A 21,774-nucleotide genomic window follows, 5' to 3' on the forward strand; every position below is an offset into this window, starting at 1 on the left:
ATACCTTCTGCAAATGAAATTCTAACCCAGCTGCGTTTGAGAGAAAATGAGGAATAACTGGTCACTGTCAGTGGAAGAGAAGCTCAGGCAGTTATAATATCGCACAATATACTGGGGCTAAGGATCTCTCAGCAACAATAGATTTTGTATCAGGTTACCGTGGGTAATCAGCATGGCTTTTAGGCTCAGCTTTCCCCTGCTTCATTGCTTTGATGATAGAGCTGAAATCCCCAAGCTTTTATGATTAATTACTCCCCATAGGTCCACAGATTTCAAGGAAAAACTCTTCTATGGCACAACGCTCCCACAGTGGAGTGCTTGGCCAACAAGCTTCAGATTTTCATAATCTCCTAAATTCGCAGAGTGCCCACAATGCAGTCAGTATGTGGATGCCACCCCTCAGGCCTCAGCCACTCCAGAGCAGCTGGAAAGGCAACACGGCAGCCTCCTTCCTACCTGCTGCCCCAATGATGCCAGTGCCTGAACACACTGCTGGAGCCTCTGGTCTCAGGGGATTCCTGATGGGATGCTGGCCTAGGACGGCTCAGAACTTCACTTGTGCCAAGGAAAGAATCATCCCTTCATGTGGGCATCCAAGAGGATAACTTATACAAAATGACCAGCACTATAAAGATAAGTTGGGAAGACTTAAGAACTCTGATCGCTGCTGTGACCGAACAGAGCTACAGAGGACTAATGATGAAGCATGCAGCCCACCTCCTGACTAGAGAGGATGGACTCAGGGTAGAGAACGACACATAGATTTCTGAATGTGGTCACGGCGGGATTGTGTTTTACTTGACTGTTCAGATTTATCGTAAAAGTCTTGTCTTTCTTTTTTTCCAATGGGGGGTAAGTAGACCAATGGGAGGGAGTCAACTGAGAGAAAAAAGTTCCATTCCCCTCCTCTCCTCCCAAAAGATCTTCTATCATCCTTTGTTAAGTTACTGATTCCCAACTTTGAGACTTGGCAGGAAAGGGCCAATCTGTTTGGGGTCCCCAGCACAGCCACCACCGATTCTGCTTCAGGCGGTATTGCATTTGTTGGGATTCATTCCACTCCGGTCTACAGAAACACTGGAGCATCAGCAATTTACCATTTCAGCCTGTAGATCAGACTGACCTCAAGCCTGACCTTAACCTGACCTTCCCGAGCCCCTCAGCCCTTGCGCCTCTCCATCTCCGCTCTTTTCTGAAGCAGGTGACCTCCTAACCCACAGCTGGCCATCCCGAGGCCAGGGTGATTCATAACTAGAATAGTCCTGATTCTAGGGGGCCTTTGTTTTTTCTTTTTTGTTCTTTTTGCCCCCGTGCATTCTGTGAAATAGTTCTCATTGGACCATCTTTCTACTCCACAGAAAGGAAAAAAAAAACCTGTATCCCCAACTTGATAGGAAACCTGATGAGTGCAGCTTGTCCTTTGAGTGCACATGATGCCTGTTATTAACAGCATGCTTCCTCCTCACATCTGCCCCCATGCCCATTTTTGGGTAGACAAATCAGAATAATGAAGATAATTATGTACCTTTCTTCTTAAGAAATGCCCTTCTGGTTGAAAGTGGGCTTTGGCGGACGCGGGAATTCTGTAGAAACTTGACTGCAGTGGCAATCTGCTCGGGAAGATAAAACACAGAAGAGAAGAAAATGTCAGGAGTCTGAATTTTAAGATTAAGAAACCAAACGGTTCAGTCCAGGTCTGTGGAAACAAAGCCTATGCGTTAGTCAAATTTCAGAGCACAATGGCTACTCATCAAACACCTTTTACAAAACAAAAAATTATCTTAAAAAAGATGATATCATTTCTCAGCTCCTTTCCCCAAAAGGTCTATTTGAAATTCTCTTGATTTTCAGCCCCTCCATAATCTAGCCCTAAACTACTTACTGAACTTTATTCCGGTAGACCATCATCACCTCCCAATCTGAAAATGCTTGTTGAACTGAACAAACTTTCCCAATGGGCTCAATGCAGTCCTTGCACTGGCCTGGCCAGGCCTGTCTCCTCAGTGCTCACTCTGGCCACTGTATACCTGGTTCCTCTATTCTTCCTCCACTTCTCTAAATTTTACTCTTTCTTGAAGTCTGCACTCCAGTTACAGAATCATACTGCTGGAAGTCCATCCTACACTGCTTTGTTACTCAGATGTTTCATGTGGGTATTTCTTGTTCCCTCCAAGGAGACCACCAGCCTGTCAAGGCAGAGGAGAGAATGCCCTATTTTATAGGCATGCAATAAATACTAACTGGATTTGATTCCCCAAACACTCATTAAGCATCTACTATGTGTAAGGCCCTGTCCTAGAAGCTAAGGAGGCAAAGCAAAAAGGAACAAACTTCAGAACCACTAAGCTGCATGTAGAAATCCAGTCTGGTGGTGCTCAAACTTTCCGGGCTCAGGACCTCTTTCTATTCTTAAAAGTTGTTGGGGACTCCTCAACCAGCTTTGTTTATGTGAGTTATTTCTATCACTATTTGCTGCATTAGAAATGCAAACATCTTGGTATTATTGTGAAAACAGTTTGACTTCATGAATTCCGGAGAGGCTCTTCAGGACTTGAAGGAGTGCCCTGACCACATGGGGAGCACCCAATCTGGTCTAGCCCCCTCCTTTTACAGATGACCAAAATGGAGATACAGACAAAAGGGAAGAGACTTACAGATGCTCATTGATGCTTGTGTCAGCCCCGCCACACACACACTCACACACACACAGTCCACCCCCTTTATCTTTTCTCCCCCACTGCACACAGTTAAGTGCTAGATTGTGTTCCACCTAATTCTTCCAACTACTGCCAGAGTAGTTTGTTAACTCCTGGAGAGCAGGCCAGGTCTTACACACCTTCAGTATCCAATTCCCAGCCATGATCACAGTGTTCACTGAAAACTCAAGAGGCTGATCTGATATCCCCTGGGAAGCTAAAAATCTAGAAACGTCCCCACCAGACCACCATCCTGAGGGCAGACCTTCACTGTTCTCCGTGGCTCTAGAGTGGCCTGAGCACTAAAGAGCTCAGGAGTCTGAACACTGGGAGTCTGGGACTACAGCAGTGTTTTACACGTAACAAGGATTAAATGAGGAGTCAATGAGCAAATGAAGGAATGGCTAACATACAGTCTCACCACCCACATCACCAAATGGACAACATTTGAGGCAATCCTCAAGTCTTCCTCACAAGCCAAATTGCGGATGGCAAGAAAGCCGATGAAGATCTTAACCTCCAGCTCACTCAACACATCAACAACACATGTTGACACTGGGGCACCAGGCAAGAAAACGGGAAACCCCAGCTGCCCCAGAGGGTAGGGATGACGCCTCATCAAAACCAGGGGAAGAATCGAATCTGTTCCAGGTGAGGACGCTCATCCTCTGCCCATTCAGTCACACTGCACACTCATTGGCTGCTGAAAGATAACAGTTCAGCGGATGGAACATAAGAAAGCCATGTTTATTTTCACAACAAGACCTGTGATAGCTGGCAGTGGCAGTGGTAGTCTTTTTTTTCCTCATTCTTTTACGCAAATTTAATGCAGGTTCCAGATAGACATTTTTGAAGAGTCCCAAGTAATCCAGAAAAGGAAAACAATTAGAGGAAATGGCTACTCCACAAAGGGCAAGGCTTAAGAGTAACCAAGACATACCCTCTCACAGATATACTCTGGGCCTCTCCAGCTTGGCCACATGTTGGTCCCTCACCAGCAGCACACATTGAGGTCACTGGACATGCTACTTCTCAGGATCCAGGCTCAGCTCCAAGGAGCTGGTCTCTAACTGCCTGGGGCCATAAGCTTTTTCCAGAAAAGCCCCTATCACCATCATCATAATAAAAGCTAAGAGCTTAAAGGTTTGCAAAGTGCTTTAAATCTATTATCTCATTGGATCCTCACAATAACCCAGTGAAGTAGATTCTGCCATTACCCCCAATCAACAGAGGAGGAAATGAAGGCTCTGTGAGACAAGTACTAAGAGGGTCCTGAGGATCACATAAGAATATAGCAGCAACAGCATTAGATGGACAGCCCGCTCTGACACCTACTACCTGGATGACCTTAGACATTGATTGGGCAATCAATCAATCAACGTTTATTAGGTGACAGCTACACGCCAAGCACTGTGCTAAACACTGGGGATACAAAAAGAGGCAAAAGACACCATCAGCCCTCAGGAGCTAACAAACTAATGGGGGATACAACATGCAACGAAGCAAGCTACAGAGGAAGAGACAACTAGGTAGGGTGCAGTGGTTACAGCCAGGAGTCAGGAAGACGAGTTCAAATCCAGCCTCAGATGCTGCCTAGCTGTGTGACTCTGGGCAAGTCACTTCACCTCTATTTGCCCGTTTCCTCACCTGTAAAAAGGGTTAATAATAGTGCCTACCTCCCAGGGTGGTTGTGAGGATCAAATGAGATAATCTTTGTAAGGCACCTGGCACCATACAAATGCTAGCTAACTAGCTCGTAGCAGCAACAGCAGTAGTACAGTAGAGGGACTGGGGAAAGCTTCCAGTAAAACAGGGGATTTTAGGGGAGGTCAGGAGCCAGAGGAGAGGAGAGCATGTTCCAGGCATGGGGGACAGCCAGAGAAAGAGGGTCTTGTTCATGGAATAGCCAGGAGGACAGCGTCACTTCACTCTCTCGATTTACGTTTCTTCATCTGCAAAACGAGAAGCTGGACTTACTTAACGATCCCTACAGTAACTTTCAGTTCTACATGCCATGATCTCGGTGCTCCTGCCTTTCCATACAGCCCACCCTTCCCCTCCCTGACCTCCACTTCCTCTCAGCAGAGGATCTGGCCTCCTACTTCATTTAAAAAATAGGCCCTCTGTGATGAGCTCCCTCTTCTCTCTGATTATACCTCCAATCCCTCTAAAATGAGTTCCCTCCCATCCCATGATTCAATTATCCCATCTACACAGATGACTCACAGATCTATATATCCATCAATCAGTGTCTCTCTGGGGCCCCAGGCGGCGGCATCGTTGCCGTCGTCATCATCACCGCCGTCATCATCGTCATCACCACCACCACCACCACCACCATCAATGACTATTTATTCAAAGAGCACTTTGTGCCAATCAATGTGCTTAGCACTCAGCATCAACAACTCTTTGTTGGACATCTTCCCCAAGGAGATTTTGTAGGCACCTCAAATTTGAAATGTCCAAAACAGACTTCTTTACCTTACCCACGATATCTGTCCCTCCTCCAAATTTCCCTGTTTCAGACAAGGGCACTACCATTCTTCCAGTTACCCAAGTCCATGAGCCCAGGGTCTTCCTCAACTTTTCCCCCTCCATCACCCCTCCCCTCTACAGTCATTCGGTTGCATGCCCTGCTAATTCTACCTCCACAATATCTCCAGGATTGTTCCCCCTCTTGGCACCACCCTCCCTCCAGCCCTCATCACCTCTAGCCTAGACTAAGGCAATATAACTTCCTCCAAGGTCTCCCTTCTCTCCAATCCGTCTCTCTATTTTGAGCAGCTGTCAAATCTCCCTAAGGCCCGCAGCTCTGATCACATCACTGTCCTTCTCAAGAAGTTTTACTAGCTCCCAGCTACCTCCAGGATAAAACATAATTTTTTTACCTCAGCATGTATGACCCCCACCATCTTGTACATTTCTGCCCTTCATGCACTCTACATCCCAAACCGTTGGGCCTTTCCATGAGCTGCTACATCCTCTCACCTCTGTCTCTTAGACTCTCTAGCTTCCCACAAGACTCTAATTAGGTACCACTCCTACAAAAAGCAGGCAGGGTCACCCAGGTAGTTTATATAACCACAATCAGAAATCTTCATCTTTAGACTCCATTTACACCATGGCTGCCTCATTTGGGGCGTCAATTATTACCATCTGGACCAAGCTAGAGCCAAACCAACGATAGAGCACAAATAAGACACCATGCAGGGTACACGAACCATTACTCTCTGGCTGAACCAAATCATGGCCCTTTCCTACACGCAGCCTCCCCCAAATACTTTTGCACATACACAAAACACCAGCTGATCTGTTTCTCATTGTAAAAAAGAAAAGAAGCCATCTTCAGCTCAACAGGATGGGTGTGGCCAAGGAAATCGCTGGACATGAGTCAGTAATGATCAAGACACAGCATGGATGGATGAGAAGCTGCCATTCTGCACCTGAGGGAGATACACAAGAAGATAGCCTAGGTACCATGTGGCATCCTTTGCATCCCCCTCTCTGCAGGGGTACTGGAAGATACATAGGAAATAGGGACAGAGAAGTCTTCAACAGTGTACACTAATGGTATCATCCTATTGTTAACCTAGAGAAACAGAAACCTTTCCCCTATCCCTCCAAAAATTTCCAGGGCAGAGTAAGGAAACACAAAATCCCACCACTCAAATGAATGTGTTTCACCTTGTTTTTGAATACAGTCCTACGTCGATGCATTTCTGGTCAGAGAGCAAAGTTTTGATGGCTTTAATGGTGCACTCAATGCAGGGCTTGGCGCATTCCATCAATTTTTTTTTTTAAAAATTGCATCTCTTATTTCTTTAAATACATTAATCAGGCTAGTGTAGGCAAAACGGATCCATCGGACAATGCAATAAACATGAATTATCATCTATCCAACACGCATAATGGCTTAAAAATACATAATAGCAGGTGTAGTTTAAATGATTAGTTATTACACCTGCGGTGGGTCTGATTCAATTGGGAAAAATCATCTTTAATAGGTTAAAAGGTTTAGATCACCATGCTTTCCTTAAAGTGGCTGTAGAGAGGGGATGATGGAGTGCTCTGTCATTAGTAATTCATTTAAGAAAAACGTGGGGGATATAGCAAAGAACAGCATAAACGAGCGAATCCAATTTAAACATCAGGTAAAGTAGAAAACACCTTTTAAAAAAGCAAGATAAATGAATTTGGGAGAGGGATGAAATTGACGTATTTATTTTAACGGGAATTTGACAAAGTCCCGGCACATTTCAAACTTGCAAAAATACGAACAATTTTTTTTAAAGTTTCCATCCACTAATTTCAAGCCATATAAAATAATTCAGTCAAACACCTGCATAAAGTGTGTTTGGGGCTGGTTTATGCCCCTCTTGATCTCTGTCGGAAAATGCAGGCGACAGGCAAATCACATATTTAACAGCATCGATACCACTGCACCAGATGCAAAAATATAAAGCACCCAAACTAATAGCCTCCTTGTAATGTGCTGAATAAGAAAGATGCCCAAATAAGCAGCTATGTCTAAGTGTGAACAGAGGAAAACCTCTCTTCTCCTTCCACTAATTGTTTCTTTAGCTACTCTTTACCCTTTCCTCCTCTCCCTCCCTCCAAGGAGCTGGGAGCACAATAAAAAAGGGCTTGGCAGATCGAGAATTTTATAAGCCCTGTGATTCATACACAGATGTTAACAGATTTTCCAAAAATCTTTATCCGTAATGCAAAGACTTTAATGGGACAAATTACTGAAGAGCTGTAGTCTGTTTCCTTCATTTACTTTTGCAGTCGGACACTTTTCATTAACTCCAGGAGACCCTGACACTCTCTTCCTTCTGCAACGCTCTCTCTCTCTTTCTCTGTCTCTGTCTGTCTCTCTCTGTCTCTCTCTTTTTCCCTCCCTCCTTCCCTTCCTCCCCCTCCCTCTCTCTCATGCTTTTTGTGGGATTAAGTGATGGGGTTCCTGTAGCCTGTCCCATGGTATCAGTTGATTTTCTAATTAGAAGATGAATTTAACTATTCATGGGCTCTAGTTGTGCCCAATCAAATTACATAAATTTAGACCAAAGCTTCTGCCTCAATGTCAAAGATGTACAAGGGAGACAGGAACTTGATTGCACATGTTGTGGGAGTGCAGGAAGCTGGGGAGATTCTGGTGTGAAGTCCTTGGTGCTGCTATGTCTAAGGCACTCACTGATGAGTTGATAATAAATAGGAAATTGGTTTTCCTTTGCTTTATGCCTACCCTCAAAGAGTTCTTAAGGAATGGATGCTGGCACAACTTGGGAATAATATGGTCACTGGAGCTGCTCTTTCTTATTTGAAACTACAAAGTAGATTTCATGGTCAAAGAGGAAGAAAACTCAAGTTTTTTTTTTCCACCTGAACTTGTAGCACCATCTGTCACACTAAAGTGAGTGGCAGCAACTAGAGGAAGGAACTTGAAGAAGAAATGATCTCTGGTCCTCAGACCAGCTGCCAAATGGTGTGAGATTTGTGTCTCCAAGACCAGGATGCATCTCACAGCAGGATCTGTACAAATCAACAAGCTCCACCAACCGCAGAGGCTATCTTAACCTGAACTGTGTACCGTGTTCGGACAGGGAAACGAACACCCTTTGGCAAGAGGTGGAACCCTTGAGGGCCTGTGGGAAGCAGTTATTTCTTAGGTGGATTCTCTTGCTAGCTTCTTTCTATCCAGAATGTAGCTGATGCGTTTTACAAGGGAAAAGAACAAGGAACGGCTACCTAAATTCAAACTCCAGGTTAGAGGGGGCTGATGCATTGTCATCAGTGATGCATCTCTGGAAAGCCCCCAGCTCCAGAACCTCGCATGCCCTCTGCCCAAACACACATATCTGGCGCCTAAAATGTAAAAAATTCACTATTATTTTAATTTTAAAAAATTTCTGACAATAAGCATTCAAGGTCAAGTCTTTTTCGGACCACACAGACAAGAAGACTGAAGAGCAAAAGGAGGTAACTGTCACCCCCAAACCAAAGCCACCTTCCCTGCTGTGTATCTGCCCTGCTGAAAGGGCCCAGGAAGGCTCCTGCTCTCCTCCTCTAAAGGAGACACTGTATTCCGAATCTTGCGAACAAGCATCAGGCTTGCACTGTAACAAGGGCTGGCTTAAAAAGCTGGCACTGCGGAGAATGCAAGAACCCCCTTCAAACCGAAATGCTGCGTTTTCCTAAGAAATCGGTGCTCTGTCAGGAGTTCCTTGACAAATATGGTCATCGGTGGCATGAGAAAATAGTAGCAAAGCAGCTGTTAATCAGAGAAACACATCGGAGAACGCTGATGCCAGCACTCGTGGAAAATGCAGAGGGCTAATTAGGAAGCTATATATCTCACTAAAGAGGCCGGGTTTCCTGAGATCCCAAGGCACGGCTCTTTCGGATTCAGGGGACTGGGACACCTAACGCTGACTTCTATGGCCAGGATCCTTTCCAGCCTGAGATCCCCTGTCTGAGTCTGAGCTCTCCATGGAGAATCAGTGCTAACATCTCATGTGCTGTCCCGGGCACTCTCATTCTCAATTTTAAAAGCTCAGCTCTGTCTAACTAGAGGACGGGCTGGGTAGGGAAGAAAACGAGGCAAACTAGATTCCTTGCCCAGAAATATTGTACAAATTCCTTCTAAAGATGGCAGGGCCCAAATAAAAGAAAACACACAAGATGAAAAAGAAAAAACAATGAGAGATTCTGGCATGATGATCCGACATTCCTGAGAAGAGCGAAAATGTGACTGTCAAGCTAGGTTAGCTACTATGCCTCCCCAAAATGGCTAGAAAGAAGAAAGGGTGATGGAGAAGGGAAGGGTTTGGCATGAGGAGAGTCTGGGAGGCTGGTGGGCAAGGCTGAAGGCGGCTTCCCATGGGGGAAACCGAACTCGGGGATGCCAAGATTCTGAGAATCAGGTAAGAGCTTGGAAAGTTAATATGCGGAGGAAGGCTCGGTCAGCCAAAACTCAATATGCTGCTCTGCAAGGCCAAGGAGGAATAAAGCAGCCGAGGGGAGGGAGGCGCTGCCGACACTCGGGCTCTCTGCAGAGCCACTGGAATGGCAAGAGGGGGCTAACCTTGGGGTGGCCAGGGACGGGGCGAGGGCCAAGCACGGAGCCAGCCCGCCCCCTAGCTGGGGCTGGGGGGAGGCGCAGGCCAGAGGAGGCCCACTCTCCCCAACTCAACAGCCCAAATTAAGTGTTTTCACTCAGTGAAAATGAAATGTTTTGCAAGATGAAACAGAATGAAAATTGAGGTTTTAGGTAATTACTAGTTGGCATTTACATATCACAGGCTGGTTCAACACCTATTCATTTTCCTCTTTTATTTTCAATTTTTTAAAATTGCTCATTAAAAAATGAACAGATGACAGTGACAGGGATTTTTTTTTTACTCTTTCCCCTTTTCTGAGGGCTACAAAATCGAGAGATACTTTTAGCACAGTTAGCTACAATTATCCCCCCCACACAAAAAGTATGTTTCATTTACAGTCAGGAGGTGAAGGGGGAGGCCAGAGGGGAGGCTGGAAGGGAGGGCAGGAGGGAGGCTCTGCGTGCCTAGGGGGTGCCCTCAGACCCGCACACCCCGCCCCCCAGCATCCAGGCGACAGGGAGTTAAAGGAAAGAGTCTCCCGTGCAGCCTGGAATTTCCTGGGTTTTGTCATCGTGCCCTTCCCATTGTTGACTTGGGCCACAACCTGGCATTAATTAAGCTTAGAGGAGCAGGCTTCATTTCCTTTGTTTTACTTTGCTCCATTTGTACTGGGGCTTTTTCGCAGGCAGGGAAGCAAAGCTCTGGTGCTTGAGAGAGTGTACGCGGGCTGACATGATAGAACACAACATATTTTCAGGTCTATTGTGCAAATCTGTATTTAGGGAATTCTAAAGCATGTATTATTGACCCTGGTCTCTCTTAAAACACATTGATATATGCAGTAAAAGCCCTTATGAGAAGTAGCAACTTCACATGCGCAGAAGCCTCCCTTTCAATGTGAAATATCTCTGCCATTTTAATTTGTTTGCACCCAAGTTAAAATATACTGCACGGACTTCTTAACAAAATGTTGTCACAGAGGGATCTTCTTTGGGGTGGTTGTTCTGAAGCCAGGAAGGGGCAGGTAAAAGCATCAGAGGTGACTGCTCTCTGAGGGAGGCTGAGAACCATTTGGGAAGGGATTCGTTGGCTTGCCGACACTTGGGGTGCCCATTTTCTGCCCAAAGTGAATTTTTACGGGTGAGTAAGAAAGCCCAGAAAACCACAGTTTCTCAACAATCTGCTGACAGCTCCTCTAATTGTAGCCCGGCTACCAGATGCTCTTCTTCTCTCCGAGCTCCCCCACCCCCGACTCCGACGTGCTGCTGTGAGCAAACTCGAGACCCTTGCTTCAGGGAGAGAACACAGTGTCTTTGGGGAGGCCAGGGAAAAGGCACGGCATCCTTTCGGGTTAAAAAAAAAAGGCAAGTCGATGTAAATAAATGCCTCTTGTCCCCATGCACTCCTGCCTAAAATTAGACAGCAGCCCACCTAGCATTTCTGATGCCGCCAACAAAGAGCGGCACCAGAGCAGGGTAGGAGGGAAAACAAAAAAAGGATGACATTTGCCTTTTCCTTGGCTTTGAAATCCAACTGGTAGCAAATTGTTTGAAGTCCTGTTTACAGAAGAAACTGCAATAACCTCCATACCGAAAAGGGGAAGAAAATGCCAGTCTGCATGGATCACGGTGGTAGTGACCTGAGGGGGGTGGGGGAAACAATCCGGCAGAATTCTAGGGTGCCTAGGTGAGGGCTGGGGGTGGGATCTGTGGCCCGAGGGACAAGTGGCACCATTTTGGTGCCAGATCCTGGGAGATGAGGATGCCGAGGCAAAGCCTTCAATGTCCTGCCTTAAAACGATGTCTTTAAAGGGCACTTTCAGCAGTGTCTGCCTGCCAGCTTCCCGGGTTTGGCGATTTCTTGAATCCCTCTCATTTCCCTGCATTGTAAAAGAGGAAGCAGAAAGCATCAAGGCTTGATGCTGTCAAATTAATGAAGGTGTCACGCCGCTGAGCTGAATCACCGGGAAGGAATGGAATGACTCAGTGTCCAAGATGCTCTCTGGGAGAAGTGTGAGATCACACGGTGACTCTAAGACTAACAATCTCTAGGCTCCGGCCAGGCCACTGGCCCTTCCCAAAGCTTCTCCCCTTGCCTGCTCAAACCCCTTGGGCCTTCCGCCCTTTCAAGGACTCTGCAGTTCTTCTACTTTTTGAAGGTTACTTTTCCACAGCTCCAGCACTGTGAGATGCCCAGAGGATGAAGCAGTGCTGCCATATCCACGTCAGAACAGACGGATCGGGGAAGCTCTGGTCATGCACTACCGAGTGGTTGGATGATTAGGAAGGGGACGGAGGAAAGGCTGTGTCGTGGACAATGACAACTTCAAGCACTAAGTCTTCACTGGATGTTAGACACTGGATAGATCATCACCAAGAGAGATGTACAAGGGCAGGGGCGCTTCACAATGGCCTAGCGCCTTCCTCTCAGATGATGACGAGACAGGCTACTGAATCCCAAGCAATATTAGCACTGGTGAGGAGAAGGCCGCCTCTAATAACCCCACGTGGCAAGGGATTGACCTTTTGGAAAAGTACCAAATATTACTTGAGTGAATATGCACAAAGTAGAAAGAAAACTAACAAACTAAGCACGAGTTTCCCCCTGAATTGCCTTCCCCCCTCTTCTAACATCAAAACTTAGAACAGGGAAGGACCTTGGAGATCACTTAGCCCAACATTTTATATTTTACAGAGAAAAGTCCTGCTGACTCAATGTACAGATAAGGGAACAACACCAGGGAAAGTGGGGTGACCGGCCCAACGTCATGACGCAGAGCAAGGATCAGTCTCGGATTGCAAAGTCCCATGGGTTGGATTTAAATGGAGGGGCTGCTGCCTCTACAACCCCACTCTGTCCCTCTGATGGAGCAAGCAGCCTGAGAACCTGCCTAGGAGATGAAACAAGAGGGTATGATAGTGCTGGTGAAGCCTAGGTGGCTGCCATGTGGAGGGGGTGATTTCAGACTGGGGTCCACAGTTCCAAAGGCCACCAGTTAGCACTTCTTGGCGTAGATTCACTGAGAACAGGAATCTATAGCAAGGACATGAAGTCAGGAGTCTTTCACCAGACTCTCCAAAAGGGTCATAAATATGCCTTTCACTGATGAGCCCTGCAACTAATAAACACTCATCCCTTTTAAAAAATAAATAATTAAGTAAATGCCTCTTCTGGGCCCCAAATGTCTGCCTGGCCTGTATTAGTCATGTGCCATCTTTCTCCACCAGAATGGGGTACTGAAAGTAAGTCTCGATATGATCCAGCTGATACCTGATTTGCTGATTTCTTCCAACTTTCTTGATAATCTAGCAGCCCCTACGTGTGTGCAAATCCATTTCTTCAAATTAAAACAAAAATTTTAGAAAATCCCCACCATTAAACAAATCAGCCCTCCCTAGCATCCTCCTCCTCCACCAAATCAATGATAACCCAATTCCAATGCCTCCAATCCCTGCCCAGGAAACCGAGGAAGGCTCAACACTTTTTATCTGAAGGATTACGGATCACCACCTCGACGTGGCTGATGACTATCTCCATCCCCCACGGCCCTCTCCAACTGGGAAACATTTCTAAAACACAAAATCCCCTCATTTTACAAAAGCTTCCTGAAACTTCTCTCCCCTGTCCCCACCCCCGTTGTTTTCTGCTTCTCGTCCTCTCTCTTCCCTTGCCTGTTTAAATACACAGGCAGAGAGTTATTAACTTTTACAGTAAAACCAGATAAAATAATGTTGAAGCAAAAATGCAGTGATGTAAGGCCTGCAGCTAGCACCATTTATCTGTGGAAATCAGATTAGCACTCAAGTGCCAGAGATACCTGGAAAAGTGCTCACAATCAAATCAAAAAAGGATACAAAAACATTAACCTGATGGCTAAAAACTCCACATTTAAACATTTAAAGTAATAAAGGAGCTTTTATTGAGTATTTTTTCTATTTCATTAGGGCTCAAATTGACGAGGACTCCAGGATACATTTCCTAGACTTTTGGTTCTTCAAATCAAATGCTCTCTTGGACTTTTTTTTTTTAACCTAAAAGGAAACGGCATTTCTTGTAAATTTGAACTAAAGGATTAAAGCTTCTCCTACAATATCAATATCAGGCCTGAGTGCAAACACAGCAGCAAACACAAGGCTTTCTGGTCTGTGTGCATTAATTCTGAGCCCACCCCAATGCCAGCAGAGAATTATTTAGATGATCTGACCATTCAGATGGACCTCCCTTTTGTGTAAGATCTGCACAGGGAATCAGAATGGAGATAAAACAGCCTGCTATTCTCTCAAAGCAACAATAAAACTCAGATTTCTACAAGGTTCACTAAACTCTTTACTCACAACGAGCTTGTGAGAAGGTCCAAGGGTTATTCAGCACTGCCCTATTTCAGAGGTTCACAGAAGGTAAGGGCCCATGCTCTTCCTCTGAACCTTTGGGGATGCTATGTTAGCTTTTAGGCTGACAGGAACACAAAGGAACCACAATCTGGTTCTCACCGAATCCATCTCAACAGTTCTCCCAAATACTTCAATCAGGAAGGAGTTTCAGTTCAGGTCTATGAGGGAGGGCTAGGGTGATGCCTCACCTATCAAGAACTCAGTTCTCTGGCCATCACCACACAGGGCAAAGCCAACATCCAGGAAAAAGCAGGAAGGGCTTCTAGCACTCAACACAGATGTCACAAACCCACTTAACCTAAGTTCATCTACTTATTCAAAGGAGAAGCACAGACGTCCTCCCTCAGAGCTAACTACTTCCACTTTAGACAGCGCTCAAATGAGGCAGCATGTAACAGGAAAGACGCTAAATGAGAATTAGGAGAGAGCTGGATTCCAGTGCAGGGGCCAGGCGCTGGCCCTCCTCAGCTAGGTCTGTGGCTCCGTCTGTTCATGCAGCCTGCTCCAGGAGACTGCTGGGAGGAGAGTGTTCTGTTAACCTGAAAGCCTCAATAAACAGGAGCTACTGGCAAAAGGAAGTGATTCGGCTCTCCTAACTCTCAAGTCCAGAGCTGTCCTACTGCTTTACCCCCACAGCTGCCATCTCTGTGATGGAACATGTTCCAGCCCCCTTTGGTGATTTCTGAGAGGAGCTCAGTCTACACTATACAAAAGACCAGTCTGGAGTCATTCAGTGTAAAGCCAGACCACCCCCTCCCCTTTCCACAAGTTCTAGGAGTCCCCTAGTATTTCAGTGTAGACCTGATATGGACAATGCGCCATCCCCTCCAAAAAATGTAAGTTATATTCAGTCCAGGGAGTTGAAGTGCACAATGGATAGAGCTCCGGGCTTGGAATCAGGAAGACTTATCTTCCTGAGTTCAAGTCCAGTCTCAGATACTTCCTAGCTGTGTGACCCTGGGCAAGTCCCTCAACCTTGTTTGTCTCAGTTTCCTCATCTGTAAAATGAGCTGGAGAAGGAAATGGCAAACCATTCTAGTATCTCTGCCAAGAAAACCCCAAATGGGGTCACAATGAGTCAGGCATGATCGAAATGACCGAGCAGCAAATGTTCAGTCTAGTCTGTTTAATAAGGCAGGGAAGGGTATAATCCACTTTACAAAGACTGCTATCCAAAATAATTAAAATAAAAAAGGTTGCTTCAAGTGGGAAATTCAATTCATTCTGACAAGTCTTATATGACTCCTTTGTGTCAGGCATAGTACTAGGTACTAGGACTGGGGTGGGAGAGGAGAGGGGAGAGAATCAGTTGCTACAAAGTAAACATCAATCCATCCATGGGAATATATTAAACACCTAGTATGTAGCAAGCAGGCACTATGGGAGGCGATGGTACAAAAGACAAATGTGAATCTGTTCCTGCCCTCAAGGGGCCTGCATTCTCTGGGAAGAACAACTCAGCACAAACAGAAGGAGCTTGTGTGCAGGAGCCAGCCAGGGCGAGCCTGGGGGTCCTCTTTGTAACTGTATCATTATCCCGAAGCAAGGGCAGTTGGTATTCAGGGTAGTCTCTTAAGGGATCGATGAATATTGACGCAGTGCCTGGTGGGCACATCACACGGGTCGATGTGTAAGTTCTATCCTGGAATTTAAGAGACCCAGGAAACAAGAAAAGAGGGAAACTCAGCTCCTCTCCTAACTTAACAAGCCAAAAGCCCAGAGCTGAGATGAAGGATGGTGGTTCAGGGCAGAAATGGCAAGCTGAGAGAAGACAGAGCCTAGCACTGCCTTTGCGGTTTGAAAGGCATGAAAAAGAAAAGAATCCTGTAATTCTTTTTTTAAAGTTGTACACTGAAGAGAACACAACTAGTCAACCCACTTTTGAAAGTGTGTATGGGGGTGAGGTGAATATGGACAGAATATGTGGGATCTGGGGATCTCCTCTCTAGTGGTCTCCCCCTCCCTACTATTCAGCATCTATATTTTAACACTGGTTTCCAGCCATTCCACAGAGTCCTGAATTCTGCCTGTGGGCCCAATAAGGATGCAGTCTTGCCCTGGGGAGGAAGGGCGAGTGGGGATGGGGGCAGGGAGGCCAGGCCACACCTGTACTGCCAAACTGCATTAGCAATAATACAGGCCATGGTAATGTGAGAGAAGATCTCCAACACACGTCATTCCAGAAGGGCTAAATTCAATCAAAGATGGCAGCTCTTCCTGCAGGGCAGCGATCATTAGAGATGGAGAATACGACATGGGCCCACTTACTGGAGATCAAGAGTCAGAGCTGGGCCCTGAGGCTGTACTAAGCCTGGAATAAGACAAATAGGCCTTCAAGAGAGGAAAGGGCATGTTCTCCCCCTCTACCTCCACGGTCCACAGAAATCACAGCAAAGGAGAAGCAGACATTTGAGCTTGGCATCCCAGGCTTAGAGACCAAGATTGCCTGAGCCCGATTCCAGTTCTGTGGGCAACTTCCTCCCTATTTCAGTCTGTCTTAGTTTTCCCACCTATAAAATGGGGCTAATTCTACTCAGAGAGCTCACCAATGTGTTCTAAGGAGTCACAGCATTTTTCAACTTCAAAGCAATTTAACACACCATAAAATAGCGTATATTTAATCTGAAAAATCTTTTGGAAAAGGAAAATAAAACTAAACACATTCAGTACAGCAAAAATATGCTGATATCTTGTAGAAGGCTAAATTCCCATGCCTGTGAAGGGCACCCACCTGCATGTGCCCTAATCTGTGTTTGCATGCGAGAGCAAAGGTTTACAAAAATTTTATTGGAAGGGAGACAATAGAGAAAGGGGGAGAAAGTAGAAAGAAGGGGAGTAGGGAAAAGGGGGAAATGGGAGGAAAGAGGGAGAAATGAAATAAAAAGCAGCAAGAGTGGACAGTGAAGGAAAGAATTGATCCTAGGCGAGATGGAAACATCAGGAAGAGAGAAGATAGGGATGGAGGGTGGGGGGTGGAGAATGGATAGAAAACTTCCCTAAGAGAACAAACAAAAAAAGGTTTCTGCTTTCACAAGAGAAGAAGGGAAGGAGAGAAAGAAATGGGAATGAGAGAAAAAGCAGATGAGAAAGGAGGAGGGAGGAGGAGCTAAAGAAAACAGAGAGCTTTCCAAAGTGTGTCTGGAAACCAGAAAGCTAAAGGAGCAATCATTAGCAAGTCCAGAGTGCGTCTACAGTGATACCGTGCGGATCAATTCATTTAGCGCTGCCCTGTACATTTACAGAAAAGTACCTCTGATATAATAAAGGCTCATAAACACGCAGAAATTGGGTTAGGCCCGTTTCGAATTCCTGCCAAACAATGGTTCAGAAAAATGAAGCTCTATTTTAATTAGCTGGATTCATGAGTGATTTGATAACAGCAGATGCTGTCTGGATGCCATCAGCTCCATGGGCTCCACACACATGAACCTGGAGTGGCTCTGATACAATTAGGCGTTCCTCTCTGCTCCCACATGCCAGGTGAGGTGGAGCCTTTCCATGTCGCTGCATTTCATCTCTATGCGCCCATTCGACAGCGTGAGGACGGGAAGGGAGCGACCGAACAATTTGGAAGGGACACTGCAGAGCTGACAACAGGCAAGATGTGTGCCCTGCCCTGGTGCTGCCAGCAGCACAGGGCAGTATGGTCAGCACCTTCCCATGTCTAATCCTGCAGAGGCGATGCCATGAGCAGGGCCAGGCAGTTTAGTGCTTGCCCCTGATGCCCTGCCATGCCCAGCTCTGCCACAAACGGCGGGCAGCTCCGGGAGCTGAGCCACCTCTGCCTGCTGGGGGCGGGAGTTGCCTCGGCTCCTGCCAGAGCCCACACTGCTCTCAGCCATGGCCACTCTCTTCATGGAACCTGTGTATGCAGTGAGTGGAGCCGCTGCCAAGGCTTGGGCTGAGAGCCCTTTCTGGCATCAGGGAGGAGCGCCCGCCTGGGCAGAAGTGAAGAGAGGGGAGGGGGTGGGGAAGATGTCTAGTCCACTCTGACTGTCAGAGCCCTTCACCCCACTGCTAGAGAGCATATGGGAGGGAGAGGTGAAGCCAGCCAAGTTTCATTCTAGTTCCAGCAGAAAGGGGACCCAGCAATCGCCCTCTGCCACATACACACACGCTCTCTTTCTCCCCAAGAGGGCAAAACGGACACAGTGACCTTCACATGAGTTCCCCTTCGGCCGGCACAGGCACAGACGCTAACAAGCTGAGCGCTGTAAATCAAGGGTGAAATCCTGGTGCCAGGAAAGCAAACGAGCCATGTTTGTTCTGTAAAGAGCCCCAAAGATGCTGCAGGCTTCTGAATCAGCATTTCAGGGCAATGGCAGGGAACCCAGGAAGCGCGGAACCAGCCAGAGAGCAAGAGGAAAATAGGTATTTATTATGTACAGTTGAGGCCTCTTCTTGAAAAGTCATTTATTTCCTAAAACCACTTCAGGCTAAGGAGAGGTTTTGCTCTCCCTAGAATTACAACCTGGTATTACAAATGCACGGAGCGCCACAACGTGGGGCTTCCTTCCCTTTCCTTTCCAATCTCCAGGCGTGAGCCCAGTGGATTCTGAACTGTGGGCTGGCCAGACAGTAAGTCCCAGGAGGGAGGCTGGGGTTCTCCCACTGCCTAAGCAGGGAGGCAGAGGGCAGAGGGTCCAGGCTGTGAAAGTCTGTGATCGCCCCCATTCCCCCCCACCCCCCACCAAGAAAAGGCAGCAGAGTGGAAAGCTGGCTCCACATGGGTGTTAGGATTTGCTTTAAATGGCCCCATCTCTTCAATCTAAGCAAACGTGGCGGTTCCACCAGGCGGGTCTTGGGAGAGCCCTGACCTGCTCATCCCTGCTCTCATTCATGTCCCCCTTCACTTGTTCCCTCCCCAAATTAGCCACAGCAAACTGAGAAACACGGGCATTTCAGGAGCCAAGGAAAGGTACAGGGATTAAAAGCAGAACATCTCAAATGCGATCATAGAAAATGAAAGGAACTAAGATAGCAGAGAAAAGGCCAAGGACCTACAGATGCCAACGGAAGGATAAAGATGAGAGCAAAGGGCCAAGTCAGGCGTTCCCAGGTGGGGCTGGAATTCCTGCTCCTGACTCCAGGCACACAATGAAAAGTTATCTGCAGTGTCTGGGAGACATCTCTCTGGGAAAAGACAGAGGGGGCAAATGTTCTAGTGCCCCACATCAGTCCAAGACTTGTCTGAGGAGATCTTAATAAAATCCAGCCCCTGCTCATCAGACTCCCCGAGTTCTCCAAGAACCCAAAGATTCCCCCTCTCCTTCCCTTCCTCCTACAGCTCAATATCTTTTTCTCCAAACTCCCCCCTCTTCTCCTCCAGCCCTTCAGTTAACAGGGTGTAACCTCCATCAAAAACACATACAGAGGTTCAGCTTAAAAAAAAAAGGGATAAAAATGAATTTAAAGGGGAATTCTGCCCAGACCTTCACCTCCCAAATCTGGTTCAGCCACATTCTTGCCCACAGCCTGTGTTGCTTGGTGCCTCCCTACATTTTTCCAAGTGCAGCTGCACAACCCTCTTAAAATTCAGATTTCTAGCACCTATAATTACAGGCCTCTCTATGGCAGGCTCCTTTAATTAATGAACCCGACTCCTTTCTCTTCAAAGGGAATCTGCATGAGGGCTATCACAGGGGTGAAATGACCCCACATCAGAGCCATCAGCTCCCTCTTCCTAGGGCAGCTGGGTGTCTGAATCAGAGAAGAGAAGAGCAAAGGCAGGCCTCTGCCCAGATGCCCCCTGGCAGTTGCCAGTTTAGCCCCTCAACACTTGCGGCCATGAAGGATTTCTGGGAACTCCTAGGAAAAGGAGGAAGATTTCCTGGGTGTGCCCAGCCAGCCCCAAAGAGAACTCACTTCTCACTGTCTGACTTTAAGTGAATCCTTCACTTCCTCCCCCTCAGCTGATAAGCAGCAATTCGAGAAGCCGCAGCGGTCCTTCCACCCCAGCCAGTCAATGGTAGAAAACAAGAGAGGCAAGGGGGGAGGGGGAGAGCTCTGGAGAGGAGATGGAGGTGCGCACAGGCTCTGGGGCTGAGGCTTCACGCAGCCACACTCTCAAAGACTTCCTTAAAATGAAACAAATGTTGTTAATAGAGGGCACAGAGGAGAAGTAATCGCCAAGGTTTGGGGAAAATGTCTCGCACACTTCAAGAATCCCAAACTGAGGTCAAGTCTCACCCTCTCATCTTACAGATGAGGAAACGGTATCCCAGAGAGGGAAGTGGCCTCGCCAAGATCCCATCATGATGTGGGAAGCAGCGGAGCTGGGGCAGGCCCCCTGTCCTTAGTCTCTGTAGCTAGGCCTTTCCCCTGTAACACACCAGTCTTCCTGGGGCATTCTGGAGGCCACTGTTTTATGAAAAAGTTTATGAAGCCTCTTTCCAGGTGATGACTACCTTACCCTCCATGCCAAGGCAGTTTACAACAGGAGCTCTGAAGGTCACTATATAACTTTCATATGGGAATGAAGGTTGTCTTAGACTTCAGCAGAGAACAGAGTCCCAGGATGGACCACACTTAGGTCAAACCAAAAGCCTCCTAGGCATTGTTTCAGGTGGAAATGTGGGGATACAGTAAATCAAACAGCACCAGCAATGATGAGCACAGAGACCAACATCTAATAACGTTTTCCTAAGGGTTCCTCCTCAGGCCCTCAGCTAAGTCCATAGGAAACCACTGACCCTGCCAAACAAACAAACCTCTCCTACAGGAAGAGGAAAACATCTGTATAAATGTGCCTTCCAAATGCCCAGTTATAAGCATTCTGGACAAACCTTGCTGTAGTTTCAATTTTTTTTTTTTGAGGGGGGAAGGCAGGGCAATTGAGCCCAAGTGACTTGCCCAAGGTCACACAGCTAGTAAGTGTGTCAAGTGTCTGAGACCGCATTTGAACTCAGGTCATCCTGACTCCAGGGCCGGTGCACTACTCACCCCACCACCTAGCTGCCCCTGCAGTTTCTTAAGTAATTCAGACTATCAAGGGAGGCTTAGCAATGCCCCGAGAACAGAACCAGAACAAACAGGTTCAACCCTCAAGTTCATCACTGAGTTGTTGGGGGCAGTGAGCCTGCTCCAGGGCAATAGGTCTGTGCAATAGGTCACTCAATATTACATCAGAAAAAAAATGCATTTGTGAGTGAAAACATTGGGTTTCTGCTGCTGACCTTACTATATCATTCAACATCACACCAGATGGGACACCCCTTGGAAGAAGAGCCAAATAGGACCAAGCTGGCTATTCTGGGACTGGCTAAGGACTCCAACCCTGGCAAGTGCACTGCTGTTGACAAGAAGACCCTCCCTATAAGATGTCTCTCTGAATTTACTTTGTATAGATTTTGAATTTATTCACCTGCATAAAAGTTGTGGCATCACCCCACCCCCCATCTCCCTAACATATAGTGAGCACTTAATAAATGCTTAGTGATTTTGACTGAAATCCTGGTACATACTATATCCTGGAGAAGGTCAAGGCAGCCAAGTTGCCCTATGGCCTCAGGGCCTGAGGCCCTATAAACTAGCCCTGATACAGTATGCCATCAGTGACCTCTCTTTCTCCCTGTAGAGCTATTTCCC

General features: G+C 46.8%; 1 protein-coding gene across 2 annotated transcripts in view; it reads right to left on the reverse strand.

Annotated features, from left to right (window-relative positions):
* The window catches only part of PEX14 (peroxisomal biogenesis factor 14), a 146,727-nt gene that overhangs the window by 75,691 nt on the left and 49,262 nt on the right, over positions 1-21,774 (reverse strand). For both annotated transcript variants that reach the window (XM_036747034.1, XM_036747035.1), the window contains one exon: positions 1,526-1,610. In XM_036747034.1, the coding sequence (XP_036602929.1) occupies positions 1,526-1,610 (85 nt within the window). The remainder of the gene's footprint in view (positions 1-1,525; positions 1,611-21,774) is intronic.

This window comes from Trichosurus vulpecula, chromosome 2 (assembly GCF_011100635.1).
Source record: "Trichosurus vulpecula isolate mTriVul1 chromosome 2, mTriVul1.pri, whole genome shotgun sequence".
Classification (NCBI taxonomy): Eukaryota; Metazoa; Chordata; class Mammalia; order Diprotodontia; family Phalangeridae; genus Trichosurus; species Trichosurus vulpecula.